This window comes from Anomalospiza imberbis, chromosome 8 (assembly GCF_031753505.1).
Source record: "Anomalospiza imberbis isolate Cuckoo-Finch-1a 21T00152 chromosome 8, ASM3175350v1, whole genome shotgun sequence".
Lineage (NCBI taxonomy): Eukaryota > Metazoa > Chordata > Aves > Passeriformes > Viduidae > Anomalospiza > Anomalospiza imberbis.
Window position 1 is genome coordinate 5,040,579 of NC_089688.1, and position 25,120 is coordinate 5,065,698.

The 25,120-nt window shown below is 41.6% G+C and overlaps 1 protein-coding gene across 2 annotated transcripts; it reads left to right on the forward strand.

The window, feature by feature from the left end:
• The first annotated feature begins 23,371 nt into the window (after window positions 1–23,371).
• On the forward strand, window positions 23,372–24,699 carry LOC137478548 (uncharacterized). Of its 2 annotated transcripts, none has more exons than XM_068198570.1 (2): window positions 23,372–23,950; window positions 24,035–24,699. In XM_068198570.1, the coding sequence occupies exons 1-2, from the start codon at window positions 23,884–23,886 to the stop codon at window positions 24,679–24,681; spliced, it is 714 nt and encodes a 237-aa protein (XP_068054671.1). In that variant the 5' UTR covers window positions 23,372–23,883; the 3' UTR covers window positions 24,682–24,699. The 2 variants fall into 2 exon arrangements, with proteins under 2 accessions (XP_068054671.1, XP_068054670.1); XM_068198569.1 differs by having other exon boundaries at window positions 23,373–23,950; window positions 24,032–24,699.
• The last annotated feature ends 421 nt before the right edge of the window (window positions 24,700–25,120 follow it).

Below are 25,120 nucleotides of genomic sequence, written 5' to 3' on the forward strand. Positions count from 1 at the left end.
AGAACAAGGAACAGCAACTTAATCCAAAGAAACTGGGCTCAAATGCTCTTAGATCCCAAAGTGATCCTTGCTCAAGGGAATGTCCCTCTCACTAAAGGCAGTCATGAATCCAGGGCTGGAAAATTCATCTCAAACCAAACTGTAGCTGCAGCACCACCTCTGCCTAAACATTGTGCTAGTCACAAAACAAGACAAACATAAAAACCTGCAATAATGAGTTCTGCAATTAATCTACTACCTGTAATGATTGCTCTGTGTTTTTTCTTTAGAGAGACCAAGTGACCACTGAGCAAGAATTCTTAATTTAGTCTTTTGTAATCACTCAGTTTCTCATATCACAGATACCCTTGGGATGGATGGATGGTGTCCCACACATAGGCCTGCCTCACCTGGATATCCTGTTGCAGTTTCCCAGCTGGAGCTGTGTGCTTTTCAAAAAGAAGTACCTGAAGAACCATCTCAGAGCAGCATTTTTTCAGCCTCTCTAAGGAGCAGTGGACCATTCATTTGGAAAATACACAGCCCACAATGCTCAAGATCTTAGCAAAGAAAGTCTGGAAACAAAGAAAGCCTTCAGCAACCTCAGATCATCTACGTGAAACTTGAGAGGAGCTCTAGAGGGGACAGACAAAGGAGGGCACCACTGCACCACTCATTCCCTGAACCAGCTGCATGAGAACCAATGGTTCCAAGCTCTGATTTCTGGTATTGCTTCAAGAGAATCCGACTGGAGCAAAATGGACAACTTGGAGCACACTCTGACAGCAACAGTCAAACCTTCCTATGTCCTGAGGACACCCCATAATCTATCCCATTGTGTAATTCACACCATTCCCATGACTCCTAAATAATGGACTAAATGCAGAATGCACTTGACAAAAATGTTATTTTGCATTCAAGCAGTACTAGTTCAGTGGAACATTTATTTTGTTTATCTATGTGAAATACTGAAAATGGACTGTCTATTTCAACTTAATTGCAGCTGCAGTCATCAGGAGGCTTTCTTATATATCTGAAGTAGGTGCTCCCACATCACATTTTCATAAAATATTGCAATGTGTGAAGAACTGAACTTGAGCTCTCATTTATTTTTTTAAGAGTTAACTTAGACATTACCTTAGAGAGTGCCTCAGACCCTGAACCACCTCCCCACTGCTCTATTTAATGAGAATACTTAGTTTCAATATTACTTTACAGCATGTTTAATCTGACGTCTCCAATTTGCTAACTACAAAATGTGATTATTCCATAAAATGACATTGTCTATTAAAAATGAAAGAAATACAATTTAATTTGAATTGTATTACTAATTTACATCTACATATAGCTTATTAACTGCTGCTGGCCTCTCAGTTGGGTAGGCAAGATAGGAAATGTTTCAATTTATGTGATAATTAGAGTAAGACCAGGGGTTCTTTCCATATTTAAAGTGCATTTCTTCTCTGAAGAGTGACTTTTGAGACATTAGTCTGGTAGATTCCATACTTCTCAAACATTGAGAAATTCTTTGGGTTACACGTGAAAGTGCTTTTTCTAATTTTGAATCCTATTGTTACTTGTCATATTACTCAAACTCCAATGTAGGCAAGTATTGCATTATTTTGGGGGAAAAAAAAAGATGTCTCTGGTAACAGATATTGGGGTCACTTTAAGCCTGTGACTTAAAGGAATTAAGTGACTTCTGAATGATTTAAAGAGGAATTATCTCACTCAGTCAGGAAAATAGAGTGTGTCCTTCACCAAAATATTAGTTTTTCATGGTTGGTTTAGATTGGTTTGCTCCATCCTGGAGAAAGTTTTGGATTTGTAATTGTAATTGAATTTTTTACTCAGGTTCTCCATGAGAAATAATTTACAAGGAGATTCAAAAATTCATGGTTATTGAGACAGCTAATTTGAGAAAGTATGAACATAATAGTAAAATAAAGGTTACTTTTGCTGGATCGGTAGGGATTTATTCCATATCTGACCTTTCATCTTTCTATTTATGAATGCAAGAGAACTGCCCTCATTACTAAGATACAACTCCTGTTCAGGCTTTCAGGGACACCTGGAAAAGTGCAGCATAAGGCAGCCCTTCTCGCCAATATTCCACAGCAGGACACGAGGGACTCACACAGCTTGTGCTGCTGGACCCCTCACACTGCTCTGGAAACAAATGCTCTGAGTGTTCCAGAGTACAACTACATAAAATACCAGGGAGAGTTTCTAATGGAGAAGCAGTTCTCATTATTTCAGGAGGTTCCTAACATGCCAATGAATAGGGAAGTTCCTTGTCCATTTTGTCAGGATGCCACAGCCAGCTACTAAATACCTACTGGTTCATGCCAAAATTATGTTCTTGAAGATGGAATTTAGATCTTATAATTTTCTGTTACTTATTCCAGTTTATTGCATTGTTAACGTCATACAAACCTCAGCTGCTCTCGGGCAGTGAGGGCAAGTGCTCCAAGCAGGCCATGGTCACATTTTGTGCCTGCCAGTCTCCTTCTCTGACATCACACAACCCTCTGGCTCCCACACAGCTGATTTCATTCCACAGCTCTGATACAGAATCTATCTTTCATAATTTGTGGGACAATTCCAAGGTATTTTCTGCTCCCTCTAGCAGAATGCCCCTGACCAGAAACAATCTCACAAGACAAGACTCTATGACAGAAAATTTAACTCCTGCCTTTGGTAATTTCTACAGACACTACAAGTACTGTGATAACTTCATCAGTCTTCTGTTGATGTGTATTTTGTGGAAGAACTCTGGATTTGATCGACTTTAGCAGGATGGTTATCCAGTCAGAAACTCCTGTACAGAAACCATATCCTAGTTGCTGTGCAGTCAGTGTCACACAGAAGCATGCATCTGGCCTGTTTAAGTTTGTCAAAGAATCTTTTTCATAATTTAGTAACTAACTCTCCAGAGCCCAAAATACCAAAATCTTCCTAAAACCTGTTTAAAAAAGATAATGCAATTATCATCTGCAATCACACCTGCAATCACACGCACAGAGGTATGGATCTCAGTTAAAAGTCACTACTGGCAGCCACATTTTCTGCACTGTCACAGAATCCTAGAATGGTTTGTGTTAGAAGGGACCTTCAAGCCTATCCAGTGCCACCCCCTGCCATGGACAGGAACACCTTCCACTACCCTAGGATGCTCCAAGCTCCATCCAACCTGGCCTTGGATGATTCCAAGCATCCAGGCAGAGCCACAGCTTCTCTGGGCACGCTGTGCCAGGGCCCGCCTACCCTCCCAGGGAACAATTTCTTCTATATATCTAATCTAAACCTGCCCTCCCATCTTAGAGCCATTCACACTTGGAAATACCTTCCCCTGGAAACATCTCCCCCTACAAACCTGCGATATGTAATCTTTGCATCTAGACAGAAAAAAAAAAAAATTCCATGCCACTTTTGGAGGATGCATCTAAAACCCTATACAAGAAAATGATGAAAATAGTACCACAGTCCAATTTTTGTCCCTCCCTCTGTTTACAACATTTTCTTGAATAGGAATATTTCCTTAATCTTAAAAATATTTATAGTGTTTGAATAAGTTGGACATTTCACTTTCCTTTCTTATGCCTATGCTTCAATTTATTTCTATTTTCTTTTATTTCTTTTAACATCTTTTTCCTGTAGTTTCTTGTCTACAATCATCATTTCCTTCTAAAGGGCACGATACCCAACACATCCTTTTAGTGTATAGAGAGAGGAACTCAATTCCCTGAAAATTTCAGCCTTAGTTTTCCATTAAGTAATTTCCTTTTGCATTTAGCACACACATACAGCCAGTATTAATAATTTCCTCAGGAGACAACCTAAGCTGACAGTAAACATATTCATCTCAACATGATTCCTGATCCATGAGAGTGCAACAGGACCTTGGCAACTACTGCTACCTCCACATGTAAGGTTTAAATAACACTTTCTTTACTGTGGACTTGTATAGCACTAGCCTGAAGTCCTGAAACAGTTAGCAACATACAAGGAGACTCCCAAAAATCAATAGCCTGACCTGTCTGTTCAAGCAAATAAAAAACCATCACCATGTGTATCTTTTAAACATTTATTTCCTCCATAGCTCAGGGCAGTTTATGTATCCCAGTGTCAGCAACGTGTCAAAAAACATTATTAAAGACCCAACACTGAGATCTGTCAGGGCTTTTAGCACTATAAGAAAGAGAAAGGCCATTTCACAGTGTTTGGTTGAACAACAGCAGGAAAAAAAAGCAAATGATAAAAAAACCCAAAAATACCAAACAACCAACCAAAAAACCCCACACGCACTACCTGCAGGTGCTGTGACAGAAAAGGAGTTGCAAAGTTGAATCATTGCAGGAAATCCTAAAAACATCCCTGAAAAAGAGATCAGTAACTCTGTCTCTGATCAGAATAGACACAGAATCTGCAATTCTGTGTTTGAAAAATGTCAGGAACTGCAGAAGAGACACAGCAACACTAAACCAAGATTAGCTAAACCGGCATTCAAACAAAACCCCTGGGACCTGGCCATACTACAACACAAACCATGTGTGAGTGTATGATGATACATCACCACAGGCTGAAGCTGATGTTATGAATCCCAATTGCCCTTGATGTCACCCTTTAATCCTGCTGTTCTATCACTTCTCATCTTGTATCAATGTACTTTCAGTCTTGGGATCAGTTTAACAGCAGATAAAGGCCTCATCTCTTCACCACTGACTTATCAGAACAGACTATTAAACAGCAGCTGACTAACTGAGCATTCCCAAAGAAATCACATCTTTTTCTCACAGGGATTACATTTCTTACCTCAGTTTGGATTTCAACCAACAAAAAAAGTCTCAATTAAAATAGTTTCTGCCATTTCTGATTAATTTGCTATGACAAATCATTTGCAGATACCACAGCTCCCTTTTCTGCTTTTCTTAGCAGTAACTACTAAACCAGATACATCTTCAGAGAAAAATAATGGGACTTTGAAGATGAAAACCCCCAACCAAACAGGTCTTGTTCCAGTCCAAGTTACAGCTGGAAATGCCATGGTTTAATCAGCAATGTTGTGTACACACTGCTGTCCTTCAGTACAGGACTGTCACACCTCTCACCAGGGAATCCACTTTGCTCAAGAGCCCTTCAAGGATGTCTGTCATTATTAGAACAGATGGGACTATATTAAAATGAGGTGAAACCCGGCCAGGGAAGAAATTATCATCTCTGTCTCCAGATCAGAAGGCTGAAGGATAGCTTTATTAAAACTATGTTTTATTAATATACTAAAGAGATACTATACTATTCCACATACTTCTTACTTACCTATCTAACAAACTCGTGACTCTCTGCTGAGGGTCCGAGACACAGCTGGATCCGATGGTCACTGAACCCAAACAGCCTTCACCACCTTCACCAGAATCCAACCCAGCAACCACTTCAGGTAAACAATCTCCACACCACATTCCACATGGGGAAAACAAAGGAGCAGAGATAAAGATTGTTTTCTTCTCTCTGTGCTTCTCCAAGAAATCCTGAGAGACAGAATTATGTCTCTCTGTCCAGAGAATGCGAATGTCTCATTGACTTGATTTTGTTTGCTCTCTGACATTTTGTTGAAGCTGTATTTTTATTTTGGAGAATGGTACTTAGAAGATATATTTCTCAGTATAAATTATAAAAAACATGAGCATTCAGTAGAAAGATTGTTTTCTTACACGTTTTTACATCTTCTAGCAGAATTTGGCCCCCTTCTGACCTGATTTTGCAAGCACTGGTACTACGAGAATATTCTTAAAAAAAAAAATCAAACAAGGAAGGAAGATAATTGTGAATGTATTTCCTTGAGTGGTTCTGTGAGTGTTTTCCAGTGCTGAACTCAGACTTTCAGATACCTTGGCTTAACAGTCACCAGCATGAAAACAGGAGCTTTCAAAGACATGGAGAAGCCAAAATTTGGTAATAGAGCCTTTTCTCAGATTAATCTAGGTACTTATATGTGGGCTTAAAATTGGAAAGGTGTTCCTGTAAATGACATTTTTTGCTTTGGCAATGTTTTTGTTTACTCAATATTGCTTTCTTTTGGTATTACAGCTATTTAATTCTCTCTCTCATCCTGCAAAAAGCAGTTTGTTTGTTGCTGAGTAACAGCTGTTTTCTGGATGGAATTTAAGCAGCACAATCTAAAGTACATTAACTCCCTTTGCTACCCTTTTACAGTACATGCATCACCTAAGCAGAGATTCTATAATAAGAAAAATATGTATTGATTTGCAGTTGAATGGGCTTCCTTGCTTGCTTTAAAGAAATAGCAATGCTTTTCCTTCCCACTGCCTACCTTCTCAAGCTTATGCTTTTCAAACTACATATGGTCCAAGAAAATTCAAGAGATATTAATTAAATATAAATCAGAGATTTAAAAGTAAAGCTGAAAATTACTCAAACTCCCACCTACAGCAAAATTCCATATAAGTCTCTATTGCCTATCATGTTCTATACTGCACTATAAACATGCTGAAGTGAAGTGGAAGGCCAGAGCACCTCAGTGACAGAAAACACCGATTTCAAAAGATCAGGAAATAGGCTAGTTTCATAATTTAATTACCTTAACTTCTGGCTTTATTTCAGGATCTGAAGTTACTAAATTCCATTGTGAAAAATAGCTCATAGCAAAAGATAATACTCAAATATGATACTTTAGCTATTTTTTTGGACATTCAACTATCCTGAGCAAATGGGGAGGACAGACACTCAGTGAGAAATGTTTTGGCAACGCTGCTTTTTGTTTTAGATTAATGTTTTGGGGTTTTTTTTGAGAAACATTAACAGTCAGAAATCTGTACTCAGTAATTTTTCAGACAAATAGATTACCTTACCATCAGGTTTTTGTAAAAAATTGGCCTAACAAAATTAGACAGTACACATGTAAATTACTGCAGAATCAGGACTTAAATCAATTTACAATACCTCGTAACTTGTTTACTGTCCGTATTTTATTTGCTTACTTTGTTGTTCAATGCTCCTTTTAAGTAAGTAGAAATCATTTCCAAAATCAGATCTTTTTACTAAAGGTTTCAAGACTCAAAGAATTATAACTTGAGTATCAGATGAGTGAGGGAAGATAAGTCTGGAGCTTTTCTTCAAGGAGAAATGGAAATATTAAGGAAGAAAGTGCTATAAAGCCAGAGAGAATAAGGGCTAAAGGCAAATAAATTAATCTTAATTCATCATTTATTACAAAAATAATTGGTGGGGCAACCAAAGCAGACGTAACAGGCAGCAAAAATCTGTGCAGTGCTTAGACATTTTATGCCAGTTTGGTCTGATTTTAATGTGGATGGAACGTGAGCAAAAGAATTATCACAAGGGAGTAGTCTCAACATGGAATCTCACCAGTTCCAGTGTTAACTGAGTTTTATTTAGGAACCTCCAGTAAGGCTTTGGAACAGACACCCAGCATAACAATGCTGCTGCAGACTAAGCTGGCTCTTCACAAAGAAACGCAGAGACCTAATTGAACAGACAGACCCAAGAAGAAGAAGAAACCCTAACAGAAAAAATGAAAATATGGATATCTTTCTTGGCAGGCATAAGGACTGACACCCAGCACATCCCCAGTGCACAGAGCCCTTCCCAAAATCCAGCCAGAAGCCCCCACTGAGGAATAGGAGGCACTTAACACAAGCACAGCTCATTGTTCACCTCTGTGCAACAACAGGTGGCCAAACCAGCCCGGTCCCTGAGCAGAGAGCACGGAAGAGCACAATGCCAACAGATCCTGCTCCCATGGCAAGAGCAGGACTCGGGGCTGGCCTTGCCCACCAGGTCTGTGCTGCTCCTGGACACTCCGTGTGACAGCAGGGACAGCTCCTCCCAGCACCAAGTGCTAGCCTGGTTATCCACTCTCAGCCAGGAGTCATTTTCATTCTTATCCCAGTTCTCCTGACTGTTCTCAGCCCTTTTCTGATCGTTATTGCAACTGCCACTTTTTAAATCCGACAATTTAAAGCATTTTATTACACAATAATCATAACTCTCTTTTATGCCATCATTTTTCCATCGGTTGAGCAGTTGAAGGGAAAAATTATCTAAAAATGAATTACTAAAGATCATTCTACACCAAGCTTTAATGGTTTAGTACTGGAATGGAATTTTTCACAGCTCCAGAATTATATGCAGCAAACTTTATTTGATCAAACAAAAATATCATTCCCTATAATTGGTATAATGTACTCTATAAATTGTGCAATCAATTACAAGATGCTGCAGAAACACCGTGAACAGTTAACAATTCTCAGAGAAGGTGCCAAAGCCAGTATGAACCCACCTCAGTAAACACACACTTGTTTATTCCAAGGAGCACAGGCTCAGCATCCATTGGATTTGGAGTGACAGGCTCTGCCCTTGCAGCTGGTGAGGGAGGGGTATTTGAGTGACACTTCAAGGGCTGCTTTTTCCAGAAAACTCCCCATTTCTGTGTGTCAGCTTTGCACTCTGCCATTCCTGAATATTGCTTCTGAAATCAGGGACACACCAAAGAGCAGGGTGGGGGTTTTATAAAGGAAGAACATAGAAACCAAGACCTATTCCACTTAAAAAAAAAAAAAAATCCCACAAAAACCACCAACCATGAAAGCTGTGGCTGGCCAGTTATAAGGAATGTCCGTTCACACTTAAGGAGAAATACTGAAATAAATGCAGAGTAGTATTCCCCAACCCCATTTTTTTAAGAGCAAAATATTGTTCAGCTGATTTGGCTCACACTTGAGATTGCAAAGATTTTACCATTTTAAAAAGCCATAAATTCCACTTTTTCTCTATATTTTGCCGGGGAACATGGAGAAAATTTTTACAAGAAAATGAATGCAAACTTAAAAATACAGCAGAAACCTGCAAAATAAAAAAAAAAAAGTGAGGAAAGAACCATAAGTAAATATTTCAAGGACATGAGCTCCAAAGCCCCATCAGATAAATTAATACCCATGAAAAAAAAATACACTTTTATCTTACCTAGTCCTTCTTTACTGAATAAGTAATGAAAAATTAAGCAAAAGAGATTTTGGAACCAGCACTAATAGTTAGTCAGCTTCTAGTCATCTCTTTTCTCTTCCCTGGTCACTTTTCTCCTATTTAGATTTGATTATGTGACAAAGAGCTGGTAATTGGAACAATGAAGTTACCTAGAAACTACTCAGGAAATCAAAAAGCATAAACATCATCCTCAGTGTAATAACTAGGGAAGAGAATGCAAATTTTGAAGTGAGACTATGCCATATAGCTCATTTTCAAAGAACTGTTTACTAAACAAAAAATAATTCATACATATCAGCAACTTGAGAGGCCAAAATCACAATCAAAAAGACTTTGCCATTTTATCTGATGTTTAGATAAAGAGTATAATCATTATAAAGACTAATTTTAAGTCAGAAATTAATTTAGTAACACTACCATAAGAGGAATGCACACCTATGACTCACAAATTGCATCACAGCATTTTTCTTTACTCATTAAGTCTTGTAGTGACAAACAGATTTGTCCTAAACAACTGGGCGCTTATTTCTGAAACATCACACAACAAATCCATGCTTCCTACTTTGAGATACATAGCTGCTTTCCTTTGAAGCAGAAATATATGTATATATACATATAGATGTAATACTTGGTTTTTACCAATTGCAAATTTTAGAGAACAGGTCTCTAAAAAAATAAGTTTCTGGAAATTAGGTAAACCCAATGATATTCAAGCTAAAAAGTCCAACTCTGCAGTTATCTCTAATTACATTTGAGAAACTATAATTACTGTGGAGAAAATGAGGGAATTACTGATCACAGCCTCTTCCAATGCAAGAAAGAAGAGGTAGGTACCCAATTAAGCTCCAGTTCAGGAGAAACAAAAGGAAATGTGTGTCCATGTCACACCAGGTGACTGGGTCCTTACCTCAGGACCATGAACCTTTTACACAGCCACTGCTTAAAGTCATGCCATAAAAACCCATCCAAGGATTCACAGCTATCAAACTGTTGCCTCTGGCTCAGAAAGTCACTGGGCCACAAATTATTAGAGGCTGGGACTTAAGAAAAAAAAGAATGTTTAGAATGCTCCTATGAAGTCTCCCTTGCACAGATATGGTCAGCATCTATACTAAACACCCACAGGAATTATTTTGAGAATTGTAACTCAGAGTGGAGAAAGAGGACAGGGGAAAAAGATCATTTGTTGCAAAGTACGATAAGTTCAGCAAGTGAATGCCCATCAGGCTTTAATTAAAGGTTATTAGGATGTATCACAGACACAACTAAGTTCAGAGGAAGATTACAGGGGACAAATGTAATCATTTCGGGACAGAAATGCTGGCTGAGACCACCCAAGGGTAGAGAACACTAAAGAAATGGGGTATGGTGCTTTCCTCTTTCCCAAATCACTAGCCAGCAGAGACTAGGACGAGGGATCAGTAGTCAGGGCAGTGAAAAATTATGTTAAATAAGCCAGAGAACGTTTGTGACGCACTGAGCTGTTTATAAATAACGAGCATTTACACCTCAATAATCCTGTTTTTTCGCATTAGAGAGAAAATTGATTATGTGGCATTAAAATTAGAGTTTACAGCAGCTGTTGGCAAATTTACAGCAATATCAGATTATTGAAATCACAGAATATTTTTCATCTAAATAAGGAGACTTTAAAAAGTCTCATTGAGTCCACACTGTAGCCTGAGGAGTTTTTCCATCGCACTGCATGCTCTGTGCAGCATTTAAAGCTCAATGGTTTAACACAAAAATGTTTCTATATGAACTGAGAGTTCAAAAGTCTGACCCACACACCTGCAGGTCCCAAGGAACTTCTTTATTATTTGCATGGCCTTACACCTGCCCATGAAAGACACAGCATCAAGCCAGCCCACCAGATTAATCTTTTAATTTGAAAAAAATATGCTATTTATATCACCTGTTTCTTGGGTAGCATTGGAAGTGAGTAAAACATATAATTTTTAACTAAATTATTTTATAGAGCTTAGAGGAAGATCAACAGATCTTGGAGTTGGAATAAAAGGAGAAAATTTCTTGCCTTGTTTTGTGCTCCAGCTCCACTGAAGAGTGTGATGTTACCCCTTTCCATACAGATAATGCTGTCTGGAAATTATGGAAATTGAGCCTATGGTCCCTGTCTCACATGTACTGCTGCTAATTAACTTCTTTGTGACTTACCATAAGACTTAAAATACAGAAAGGGGAGAAATTGCCTTTTTTCACTCCCTTTTTGAGGGAAAAGTGATATTGAAAAAAAGCTTTTATGTGGTTATTTTCCTGAAAAAATCTAATTTCAGATCTGTAAACTGCTCTTACAAGGGCCATTCAACATTAAAGGCTTCCATTTTAAAGCCCATACTCTAGGAGCATATTGCACATAACCCCAGAGAGTAATGGAATTGTTCCTCACCCCTTTCCTACAAGCCTTTACTGCACTGTGTGCCTCAACATGGGATTATCAGAAGTCAAATAGGATTACCTCCTGAAAATTTTGATCCTTGAATTGCTAAGGTTAGTATAGGGATTGGGTTTAAATAAATTGGACAAGAATGGAATGAAACGTTAATGGACTAGATCAACCTCAATGAACTGTCCTAGGAAAAAGTTATATCAAATATCACTGAGAGCTGGGAGCCAACTCCCTCTGCTTTCTGCTCCCAAGGATCAGAGAAGACGTGCTACTGGTTCAGACATTTTCCTCAAAGCAGAAAATTGGACGCCACTTGTATTTAACAAACATATTTGCAATTCTGGCCCTCAACATTAGCAAATGAGAGGCCCCCCCACAAATAACTCACATAAACCTATTTTTCCTCAACATTAGGTATCTCTCTCTGAGTCTAGTGGTCCCTCCTCTCCATCCATTTGGCTCACAAAAGAAAAAAAAAATCATTAGAACTGGCTAGTTTAGTCCAGGAAAGACTATTTTCTGCCAGCAGGAGCCATTCAGTAACATTGGTCTAAACCTACAAGTTGTTTGGTAAATTGGAAAGCTCCTTTTGCAGCAAGCTTTCATTTGTCTGAGCAAAACCAACCCCATTCCAGTGAGGAGACCTTGGAAAACCCCATCCTTTTTGGCACTGCAGGGAGAGGTACAAGGTTGGCATCGCTGTCGTGTTCAGAGAAAGGCTGAAATAAGGTAGAGACAGCCCATATGGACAGGAATGGGACAACTGCAGGCATGGGAGCAACTACTTAAACTTTGTCCCTGTAATATGAAGAGAGACAGTGAGGAATACTATAAAGGCCAATAAAATTATGGTAGTGGACAAAAGGGGAACAGGAAATCATTATTTGCTATTTCTCAAGTTACAAGAGCTATAAGACACCCACTGTAACCACCAGGAGCAAAAATAAAATTAACTGCTTTTTCAGAACACACAATTAAAATCATAAAATCTTTGTCATAGCATGGCAGGGGGAAGGCAGTAATACAACTGGGTTCACGAGGAATTGGAAACTGGAGAGATCCATCCACAGTTATAAATCATGACCATGACAGTAGTGGGGACATTCCCAAGCAGCACCTGGGTGTCCCCTCATCCATAAATTAAAAAAATGCTTGAATGTAAGGTTCAGAAGAACAGTAGTGCTGCCTCAAGCAGTATTTTTTACTTCTTAAAGGTCACAGTATATTAAATGGCTGTATTTCTCCTTTCTTGAAATGTGAGCAGAAATTCCCAATTATGATGTTACTCATGCTATTTTTATCATGTATTTTCTTAATAAAGGACTTAAGAGATGTAGTCAAGCTAATGTGTTATTTCCACATGGAATTAAACTTAACAGATACTAAAATCCTGACAGTATCAGATGCAGAGAAATTATCTCCCTTTCCCACATTTCTTGGTAGCACACATCCAGCTAGAATTTGTGAATGAACCCAACAGCTGCCACCACCTCCTGTTGGATACAATCTTCAAAATGGACCAGAATCCAGGGATAGAGAAGTGACCAAAATACAGTGTCTGAAACCAGGGTAAATAATGCACAATGCACCTCACAAATTCTCACATATTCTGTAGCAGAGAAATATAAATAAATGGCAATGTTTCAATTCTTCCAGAAATTATGTGCTTTTTTATATTTTTAGAATGCAGTCTATTAAAAATACATCAAGTAATTAAAAATACATACATTTTAAAGGAATACTCTAGTATTCCTTTAAAATTGATCATTATTTCAATTTCAGAATAATTCATTTGAGAAATTTTTCTAATTAATGTAACACTCATTTTTAATTGCCAAAAGATTAGATGGATTCATCTGTCTTTTGCTGCATAAGTTTAAATGAACAGCTCTGAATGCCTTTCCTATTTATGGAAAGTTATTTCGTCAGTTTATTTTAGAAGAAAAATATGGTGCTTTCATTTTTGCAGGAAAAATAATAAATCTGTGGTGAAGACATCAACAGAACTGGGCAATTAATTGGGTTTTTATTAAGGGTAAATCTTATTCTCTTGCATCATGATTAACAGGAAAATTTCTCAGGAAACAAACTGGGAGGAGGAGTAGAAAGAATTCCTTACTACATTTTTGCCAAATATTACTTAATTCCATTCTCAGAAAATATCTTACTGTTAAAACAGAGGCAAAAGATTTTAAAACCACCATGTGGGAGCACTGGAACATGCAGCATGTTACTCTGCTTAAAACTGTTTACAAAATGGATGCATAAATGTTGATCCCACAGCAGTCCCTCCAGCCTTTCCAATTTCACAAGTAACTGTTAAATAACTGAGGAGGAAACAGAACTGGCGACAGCCCACAAGGTTAAAAAAACAGAATTACCTTTTTCTGTTTTTCCCCTCCTCTCCTGTGACCATATTCAAAGCTGCACTGTGCTATCTCCTGAAAAACATATATTTGTTCTAAAACACATATGTGTTCTGAAAAACACATATTTCCTGGAGGGAATGAGACATTCCTTGGAATTTGAGTTGTTCATACAAAGAACCATGTGTGTGCAAGTCAGTCTGGCAACAGAGCCATCACACACTTGGTTCTCTGGCATAATGCTCGCGGCACTCCTGGAGCCAGGGCTTTACCCCAGCAGTGCTTGTGTTTGGAATTCAACCCCTTGGAGCACAGCAGAGGTTTGACCCACCGCAGATATCTGCCAGCCATGACACTGCCAAGTCCTGGTCCAGTTTTGACCCTGCTGAGCCCTAAGGATCCTCAGTCACCCTGAACCCAGCAGAACTCAGGCTGCACAAACCAGCTGGGTGTTCCTGGGGTCCAGGGGGCTTTCCAGGTGCCTTCTGTCCCTTTGTGGTCACCAGACCTGATGCCTTGAGAAGGCTGACCTAGAACAGAGGCTAGACAGAGCTAAAGAATAAAGCAGGGATTTATTAAAAGGATCTCCTTCATGGATCCACCTTGGGCAGCACAAGAGCCCAGTCAGGGCTGCACCCAAGATGAACCAAAATGGTCACAAAATGCACGACCGCTCACGGGGTCTCTCACTTTGATCAGTCCTGCTTCCTTTGCACATTGGAGTTCATTGTCCAATTCCAGCTTTTGGTTATGAAGTCCCATGCTGCTTGTTTTTCTCTCTTCAGCCCACATTGTTTGTGCTCTTGGGCCTGAAATTTGGATCATTTGTCCTTGGTCCCCAGCTAAGAAGGAATTGTTTTGTCTCCCTGCTCTGTGAAGAGAGCTCACCAACACTTAATGTGAAGCTCAGAACTACACACTAAAGCAGCACAGAATCTGAAAAATATAAAAGCTATAACTTAAGGCATCAGTCACAAGGTCTGTTTGACAGCACTCCCAAGCACTGAGTCCCCAAAATCTGCCTGCAGCAAACCACAGTCACTTGTTTCACTAAGTTAACTTACAGACAGCTGACTCAGCAGACTGTTTAGAAAATAAACAAATAAACTGGTGTTTTAAAGCATTTCAAAATTATAGAAAGCCTCTTATACTTCCAGGGATCCATTTGCAGGCTTGCTTCAGCTCAGTGAGCAAACATAGGGCCTAAGTCATAAACTGTTATTTGTAAAAATTAGAAAAACATATAATTTTATTAGGCATTAAATTAACTACATAGAAAGAATGAGAAAGCATTAGGTTGCCTCTGATTTTTTTCTCTAATAGACAGTATTGCATTTAAATGAACACAATAATTCTTAGGCTTTAATTCAAACAAACCTAACTGTGCATGGATCACTTCGAATATGATAAAACAAAGCATACATCAATGGATTTAATATTTACTGCATTATTTAACGGCACTTTAAACTGAAGCAAAAAAAATATGATTTGATAGGTTGCTTTGCTTTATAAATAACAATATCCTAGTGGAAGCTCATGGGAGACTTTGATAACAGTAAGCTTTACTGGTTTATGTATTTTTCAAGATTATTTTAGTTCCTTCTTAATAAAAGAAACAATGAGGCAACAGTTTAAACTGGCCATGGCAAATAAATGTCAGTTCTATATGTACTTGCAGTTAGATTAAATGCTAATGACCCTAAAAGGAAACAACACAAAAAGTGTCCACTACTATTTAAAGCATCAGCATCAAACACTAGCATACCCAAATGGAATAATTAAATACATTTGAAAGGCAGCAAGTTAACCATTTGCCTGGTTATGTGAAAAGCAAAGAATGCAGAGGGCAGCAGCAGTTTATGATACCTCAGCAAGCTCCAACACAAAAAGCTAGATGCTATTTATATCCATCTAAGTTTGCAAAATATTTTTGTAATATGAAACTGGAAACATCCAGATTTTTTGCTAGCTCCACTTAATAGAAGTGTGAAATTTGCATTGTTCTATGGCAGGGTATTTTAATCTTCCTTTATTCTCTGTCTTTTGAGTCTGATTAAAGTGCACCTCCAAACAAGCAGAAGAATGGAGGGAAGGAGGTCACAGTCCTCACATGATGTTATTTTCTCTTTTTTAACATTTTCTTTAACAAAAGATCCTGCCTATAACTACCTGAAATAACCCTGTCTATTGAAAATTGCTCTAATTTGGTTTTCCAAGAAAGAAAAGGACTGATAATTACACTTCCATTTTTTAAAGGCACGGCTTTATTTGATTAAACAATAAAACTGCCTTGTGCAGGTTTTCAGCCCCTCTATTTCATAATCTAGTGGAGAATTCAGAACTCTTTTCACTGAAACTCATTATCAGCACCACCTCGTCTCTGCACCTGACCCAAGCACTAGGCAGAGCAGAGCAGCCCTCAGCTCTCACACCACAGACCTGCCACTGACAACCTTAAATACTCATGGCAAGGTGTCAACATCTGTACAATTAGAATGAGACATCATTCCTGTACCATTCCAAAGGAGATGGATTTCCAGGTACTATTCCTCTCAGCTTCTTGGGAATGAGCCACAGCCACCACTCCTACCTCATGACACAGTGTACAAACCACGGGGATCCCACACATCAGCTGATCCAGCTGGCAAAGCTGCATTAAACCTCTGTTCCTCTAGAACATCCTGCACCAAGACAAGTGTTACTGGTAATTACATCATTCCAGGCTAACCTGATACTCTGCTGGGGTGGATGCAGAGCCAGACTAGAACAAAGGTTCCTGCTAAGCCTGCAGCTGGCAGGGCAGATACTGGATACCCTGTGACATAGAAGTGTAGGTAACACTCTGCCTGGATCCATCCCAGCACCTGCCAAGCTGTGCTGTGGGCAGGTTGTCATTCTTTTGCCTTCAGGACCAATGTTTCTTGAATGAAGATTCCTGGTTTATCAGAAAACTCTGTCATGGTATTTCACATTTCCAGACATGTTCACAGAGCAGGACTCAAACCTGCACTAGAAAAATGCTACGCTATTTACCAAGGGAACAACTTTTGGTCATCTTCTTGACTACTAAATAAGCTTATTAACATGAAAACACCTGCAATATCTTATATTGGTAAACTCTCACGTTAGTTCTCCAGCTTTTGTTTCACTCACTCTCCTGCTCTGTAACAGTAATTCTTCCCTGGACAAATTGGAGTCATCCATCAATTTCTTTGTTCGTGCTCTAGTCCCCAACTCCATGTTCAGCCTCCTCAGATTGCTAGATTTCCACTGTAAGATGACTGGTGTGACTTGGAGACACACACAAGCACTGGACAAAGCCTAATAGACATTGGTAACTCCAGCTTGGCCACCAGACACAGCTTGTGGCCAGATACTGAACACAAATAAAGGCTTGCTTCACATTTCTAAGAGTATTTGCCAGATTTCTTGACCCAAAAATTGTTGTCCTCAATGTTCTTTCAGATTTATTCCCTGGTAGGCAGGAAGAAGTGTAGTTTTTTCCATCCTTTTTTCCTCCTCTCTATACAAAAGCAAAAAGCTCCTTTCTTTACCATCCCACTAACACAGGGCAATAAATCTATTTGGCTGGTTCTCCTACTTAGTTCATGAAACAGTCAAACTTAACACATCCAACTGCTGGCCTGAATCTGTCTTAGTCTTCAGTAAAGAAGCCTCTCTCAATGAACTCAGATTTTCAGCCACTGCCTTCTGTTCTGCTGAAAGGTACCTTCCTGCCCCAAAGCTGAGCTGACCAGCTGCAGACTCCACTCTTCTAACTATTCTTCTCCTCCAGCGTAGATACTACCAGTGCTGCAGAACCTTGTAAATGGCAGCAGTGATCTTGATAAATAATAAATAGCAACAAAAAATACTCCAGAACATCCAGCTGATGGCCTGTTCCTGATACCAGGATAACTCCCTTTGCCTGTACTTTTTGCAGGGTCTAATATTGAGCTGTGCCAAGCATTTTGCTCACCCTTTACACTCTGTACAACTTTTTCAAGATGCTGGGACATATATTCCATGTTTGCTGAAGAGCTTTGGGTATCATCTGTAAACTTCTATTTCACTTACACCAGCAAGCCTGAGGAAGACAGACAGTGTTCTGGACTCCTTGTGAAAAGGAGAAAGTCTGGATTCCTTGTAAAAACCTACCTTTCTTTAGCTTCTTTCTGAACTGGCTATTTTCTTGTGTGACAAATTCTAACTACTTTGGAAAGGTGCAATTATTTTTTTTTCCAATAACCAAAATTCTTGGTGTGGATCTCAGTCATGTTATAGGCTGCTTCCTGGCCTTTAGTTGGCTCACTCAGCTTAGTATCTGCAGCAAGCCTTACTCTGATACACAGAACCTCTGATTTTCAATTTGCAAACCTAATCCTGTCTAAAAAGATTTATTCATTGTTTTTAAAGAATTGACTGAGGATTCAAAACCCACTGGATTCAAATATCTGGAGGAGATATAACAGAAGACACATGATCTGTAACCCACTGCATTCACAAGATTATACCCCCAGCACAAGCCCAGCTTGTTCTCAGATCTCACGGAAGTGGGAGATGAAGCACACCTTTGTCTCTGAGGGCCTCAGCAGCAGCTTCTGAATGTAAGTATGTGCTTTGTTTCCCCTACTGCAAAGCACAGTCAGCACTTCACCTGAGCACAAACGTAACAGGGAGACGTTGAACAACATGCAGGAAAACCTGGTCTCAAGTCTGAGCAAGGAGTAATGCCCCTGACTAGGAAAGGAGTTTAATGCCTCGGGTTTTAGCTTTTATATTTTTCAGATTCTGTGCTGCTTTAGTGTGCAGTTCTGAGCTCCACATTAAGTGTTGGTGAGCTCTCTTCAGAGTAGGGAGAAAAACAATTCCTTCTCTAGCTGGGGACCAAGGACAATCGATCCAGATCTCAGGCCCAAGAGCACAAACAATGATGGCTGAAGAGAGAAAAACAAGCAGCATGGGACTTCATAACAAAAAACTGTAATTGAACAACGAGCTCCAATGTGCAAATGAAGCAGGACTTCTAAAAGTGGGAGACCCCGTGAGCAGTCATGCATTTTGGGACCATTTTGGTTCATCTTGGGTGCAGCCCTGGCTGGGCTCTTGTGCTGCCCAAGGTGGATCCATGGAGGAGATCCTTTTAATAAATCCCTACTTTATTCTTTAGCTCTGTCTGGCTCTGTTCTACATCAGCCTTCTCAAGGCATCAAGTTCAGCTGCCCAAAGCTGCCAAGGTGACACTATCTGTGGCAATGCCCTGCTGCTCCAGTTCCTGGGCAGGCACATCCCCAAGGGAAAATGGAGAATGAAAGGCACTTGTTCAGCCTCCCGGAACATGCCTGAAGGGAAGTAGGATGAATCCCAAACATGGAGAGTTTGGGAAATTATTATTGTGCCTTGGATCTACACCAGACCTTATTCTTCAGGCATTCCTCTACTAGCCTGTACAGATTTAAGTTTCAACACCTACACACATTTCAATTGGGTGCATCCCAGGTTTAGTTTTCTTTTCCTCTACACTTAACTCTGACATTAATGAGAGCTACATGTGTGGGTACACACAGAACTGACTCCAGGCAGTTTTCCAGCTTGATCTTTTTCTTTTTATTGCAATTAGAAAAGCATATTAAAATGCTTAATCTGTGTGTTTGGGGAAAAAATGCTTCATGGTACCTAATTAAGGCATAAAATTTACATTTAGAAAACCAGTATCCAGGCACTGCAATAATCAAAATATTTGCAGAAATCACAATTGATAAAAAATATTATAAATGGTTTCTTGGCAACTGTTCATGAATATCTTAGTTTGCTTGGGTTTAGTGGGGGGTGGCTTGCTTGTTCTTTGAACCAGAGTTTTGGATACACTTCAGTTTATTAACCAAATAAACCATCTGCACTTGAGTGAACCACAATTGTATTTGTCTTTTCAAAAGAAGCAGGCAAGCCTGGAGGCTGTAACTTCAAGTTACTCACTTTTTTCCTTGTAAGAAGCCATCTGCAAACAATGCACAAAATTATCTCTGCCAAATAACTTACTTCCTTTATCCCTTTTCTCTTTGCAAGTGTTTTTACTTACGGCCTTGTTCTGCTAACTGTTACAAGTCTACAAAACCTGAAATCCCCACAACACAGCGAAGGCCACTCAGATAAGACAAGGTGTTACACACTACTCTTTCACACTATTTAGAATTGTTTGCCTCAATGTTACAGAGATGATCTGGCACACAACGTGCAATCAGGGCTGTTACAAAAAGCTTTTAACACTGACATGAAAAATTAAGTTTTAGGACTAGAAGAATCAGAGAAGGGAAACAAAGGGGAAGAATAAAGCCACCTAGAGCCAAGAGGGAAAAAAAAATTAATTTGCCTAACTTGATGATGTGCTGTTAAACACCACTTCCTGCTGCATGTCTGTTTGACTGAGTATTCATTTGCTCTTTTGGAGAGACTTTAGTTTATTCAATCTATTTTGCAGCTTCACAGACAAATCTTTTCCGGAATTGGCCCAGAAGTTCAGCTTTTTAAACAGGATGCTGTGCAATTTTTAGAGGCTCCTAACCAATTCCAGCATTGGAATTGAAAGAGAAGGCAGAGATCTAGGTAGAAAAGAAAAATTATACTAAACTCACATTCCTAAATCCTAAGTTACAAACTCAATCTAGTGTTGTAGGGTCTGATGTTAAAAACTTTCATGATTTCCTTATCAACTTGCTTTACAATTTAACATTACTTTTCCTCCAAAACCTGCAGCTCTTTAGATACAGTTTTTATGCCATTGTTGCTTTCTTCAACACTAGGAAACAACATCCTAAAGTCCAATATTTCATACACATACACAATCTCACTGTGAGCTCACCATCATCAAAGCTGATCTTTGCAAAATGCAGCAGGCAGCCTTTTTTTTCTCATTCCCAGAAACAGTATATGGCAGTTGGATATATTTTGGCTCACAACCTGATGTCAGAGTAAGTTCTGCGGTTCACAGTTATATTTGACAGTTATGAATTTTGATGTGCAACTCAGTGAAACAATAGATGAGGGTTCCTACAAAGTTGTGTCTTCATGATGGACTTCTACAGTACTGTCAGTTATGAAATCCAGTGAATTTATTAGGAGATGCTGGAAAATCAGAGTAATTTCTAATGATATTCAGACTGCCAGATTTGGGTTTCCAAGATGTTTGTGCCCTTGCCACGCCTCACCTCCACAAATCAAAGGAAGTGTTTCCAACAATAACTCTTAACCATCCAAACATTGCCTTTGTAGAGTGACAGCACTAAATATCTTTTTAGAATCATCACAGAATCCTTAAGGTTGGGAAAGACCTTTCAGGTCATCAAGTCCAACCATCAACCAGCACCACCATGTTCACCATCTAGCCATGTCCCTAAGTGCCACATCCACACATTTTTTGGCACACTTCCAAGCATTCCAGACTCCACCACTGCCCTAGGCAGTCCATGCAAATGCTTTACAACCCTCATCACAAGGAAAGAAATTCCCTAACATCCAAGCTGAGCCTCCCTGGCACAGCTTGAGGCCGTTTCCCCTTGGCCTGTCCCTGTTCCCTGGCAGCAGAGCCCGACCCCCCCTGGCTGTCCCCTCCTGTCAGGAGCTGTGCAGAGCCACAAGGTCCCCCCTGAGCCTCCTTTTCTCCAGGCTGAGCTCCTCCACCTCCCTCAGCTGTTGCTCATAAGGATTGTGCTCCAGACCCTTTTTACAGAACTTTGGCTGTAAGAAAAAAACAACAAAATCAAAAGCCAAGAAAATAAAATGTAAGAAACCTGCAGACCCCTAGCTGCACAAAACCTCCTCCAAAGTGTTCTCTGCATTTTCCTGTATACTTGGCAAGTGTTCAGTAGCTAAGTTTTGACACTTATGAGCCATTAAGCACAGACAGCTTTTAGTTGTTAAGAAGATGTGGCCACCACAATTTTCAAATAATTTGGTTCTGGTGCTGTGCAGAGTCTGCAGCAGCTGGTGGTGAGATCTGCTGCTCTCAGGTGCTGCCCTGCCATGCACACTGGGGGCAGACACCGGGGCAGGGAGCCCTCGGGCACAGGAAACACCCAGCAGCCATCACAGCAGCCCAAGGTATGATTTTAGAGCAGCCCCCCACCACACAAACCCCAGAGCTCCCACGAGGTCAGTAATCCTCACACCAGGCACTGCAGGGACTCTCTGCCTTACCAGCTGGCACAGGCAGCTCACCTAGACTAGACTACTGTAGCCACTTGAAAAAGGTATGAGATTTAAGAGTAATAAAGAATTAGACTAAAAATATATTTAAAAACCCCACTGGAACACATCCTGCCAAAAACTCAAAACTCACTTCCTGTCATATAAAAAAAAAAAAAAAAAAATCAAACATCAAATACCAAAACAAACCATCTTGCAAGTTCAGAGGCGCTGCAGAAATCTGAAGTAGGGTTTCTGCACCAAGCCACTGCAGGATTTATCCAATACACCCTCCAGAACACCAAAAAACAAAATTATCTACACTTCCTAAGGTATTTTACAGCTCATCCTCCATTTTTTTCAAATGGCAGATCAGACGAAAAACCTACTATATTCTGGTTGTTTAAAGTGTGTTTAAATCACACTTTGAGTGATTTAAACCTTGAGATCCATTTAAAAATTAATTCCATTACAGGTATGAAATTAAGATGTAAATAAAACAGAATTTATCATAATATACCACAGCATTTTGATCAAATGTTTGCAGAACGATGATGTTGAAATGCCTTTCCACACCACTATGAACCCAATTTCTGACAGCAGCAGCCTAGGACATAATGAGAGCTGTTACCAGTTCTGTGGTTGCCTTCAGAGCAACTGACCACCAAAGCCTGTGTTTTACTTCAGGCATGATTGTGTTCAGCAGCTCTGAAAACTGGACAGAAATGAGTTTGGACCTGGGTCACATTCCTCTCAGAACCCTCCACCAATTCCATATGGATAGCTGTTCCCACAGGAAAATCCTCTTTAGGATCATTTGAGGAACAGAGCCAGCCCTGTGTCAGCCCACCAGGAGGGGAAGGAAGGGCTGCTTTGGAAGCTCCTGGCTGTCCTCAGTGGGGCTGGAGCCGTTCCCATGTTCCCGAACAGCAGCAGGATGGTGCCCGGTGTGTCCCACAGGTGTTTGGGGTGGCCAGGCCGTGGGGCCAGGGCAGGGGCTCTCCAACCACCTCGGATGTGGAACTGGAACCTGCAACTGCCAGAACGGCCGATGGAGCCCTGGCAGGTGAGTGGGCAAGGGGCAGCTCTCCCTGTGCCGGGCCCAGAGAGGCCTGGGCCGTCCCACGGGGAACAGTTCCCTTTGGGAACAACGGGGCATTCCCAGGAGGCTGTTCTGGAGCCCACAGCAGCTTTGGTGCTGGCCGTGGGGACAGGGGGCTTCTGGCCATGCCAGGGCACACCCACAGCTACTGCTGTCACCATCAGGCTGGAGGCTGTGGGCACTAGTGGGGGAGCAGCTCTCATTCCACCACCGTACTGGCTGGAGCAGTTGGTGGGAACAACTGTGGCAATGGAACCCTGGAACAGTTTGCCCCAACAGTTGCCTTGGCGACAGAACCCCCCGAGAGGTGTTAGTCCCAAACAACCCCCAGGCTCCCCAGGCACCATGGCAGGTACAGCAGCAGTGTCCTGCTCCTCCTGGGGCTCCTGCCCTCCAGGTACCCCCAGGTGGCTCTGCCTGCCAGTATCTCACTCCATCACCCCTCTCTGCTTCCCCCAACAGCGAGGTTCCCTCTCCAGGTGACAGTGGTGAAGGTGCCTGGCGTGAGCTTCCCTTCCCTGGGAGCTGCCTGGGATCTACCTTCTGTCCCCAGGCTGCCACTCTCTTCTGGGCCTGTCCAGCTCCACAGTGGCTCCCACCAGCTGGTCCCAGTCACCACCAGGCAGGGAGGCCCAGGGACCCTGGAGCAGCTGGTGCATCTTCCCCCTGTGGTGCATCTTCCCCAGCTGGTGCAGCTGCCCCTCGGGGCTGCTGTCTGTCCCCCTGCCTCTGGCTGGGTACAGCAGGTGGTGATAGGGACACTGCTGCCCCAGCAGCCAAGAGCTGTGGTCCAGGAAGAGGCCCTTTACCCCTTTGGCTCTAGTATGTTCCACATCCACCATCAACCTGCCCTGGCTCTACCAGCTGGCACAACTACGATGGAGCCTGAAGGTAAGTTTTGGGTGGTGGCAAAGCCCACCCCTCAGCAGACAAGCTGAGGAAAGCTTCAATCTCTTGTGGTTCCATTTTCAGAAGTGGTGACCACGGATCTGCCTGGAGAGGGACCTGCTGCCACCACAGAGGCCATTCCTGAGCAGGCAGGGGACAGCACCAACACCCATCTGTTTGCCTGGCCTGACACCACAGTGAGCGAGGATGCTGACCTCAACAGCCCCAACAGCCCCACCTTGGACGCTCTCCTGGAAGAACTCTCTGAGTACCTGGAGGACAGTGGCTGCCTTGACAAGCAAGCAGAGTTGGCACAGCAAGCAGACGATGAGGACACCATCTTGGCCGCCAATGTCCCCAGCTTGACAGCTGAGGACCTCAATGAGTTCCTTGAATTCTGTGAATGCCTGCTGGAAGATGACCATCCCAAGGAGCCGGTTGTGGAGGCACAGCAAAGGAATGGCCAGGACGCCATCCCTGCCATCCCCAACCTGACTCCCTGTGCCAGCGCACTCACTGCCTCCCAGCCTCGCCCACCCCACATGGCCCAGATGGAGGAGGAGGCACTGCAGAGGCAGCCACCGAGCATCAGTGTCCGTGTGAACCCCAAAGCAAGAGAGCTGGCAGCAGCCAGGCCAAGAGCTCTGCACCAGCCAGTGCCAGTGCCCCCACGAGCTAAGAGACCTTCATGCAGAAGCATGGCCCAGCCAGCGAGAAGAAGACGGCAGCGGTGACGCAGCACCCAGGCCAGGAGACACATGACCTACATCCAGTGACCTACATCCAGACCCCCAGCGCCTGCCCTCTCCCACACTCCTCATTCCCGTTTAGTCATTAAAGACTTGTTTTGCAGCTCATCTGTCTGCCAGGGGTCATATTCACAGTGGGAGGGGGGTGATGCCTAAGGGCAGCCTCTGCCCACCCCATGGGGTGCCAGGCTGGGCTGGGGATGGTGATCTAGAGGATGGCTATGGGGACATCACACCCGTGGGGGAAGCCACATTGGTCAGAGTCCTCAGAGCACCAAGCAGCAGGACCGGCACCACGGAGTCACCAGGAGCAAGGAGTGCAGTGCTGGGCACGTGCTGAGCTGCCCACTTGGTCTGGCTGCCAGAGGACAGGGAATGAGGGACCTGCCTCAGGCAGGGAAACCTTTCTTTGGCAGGGAGTGGA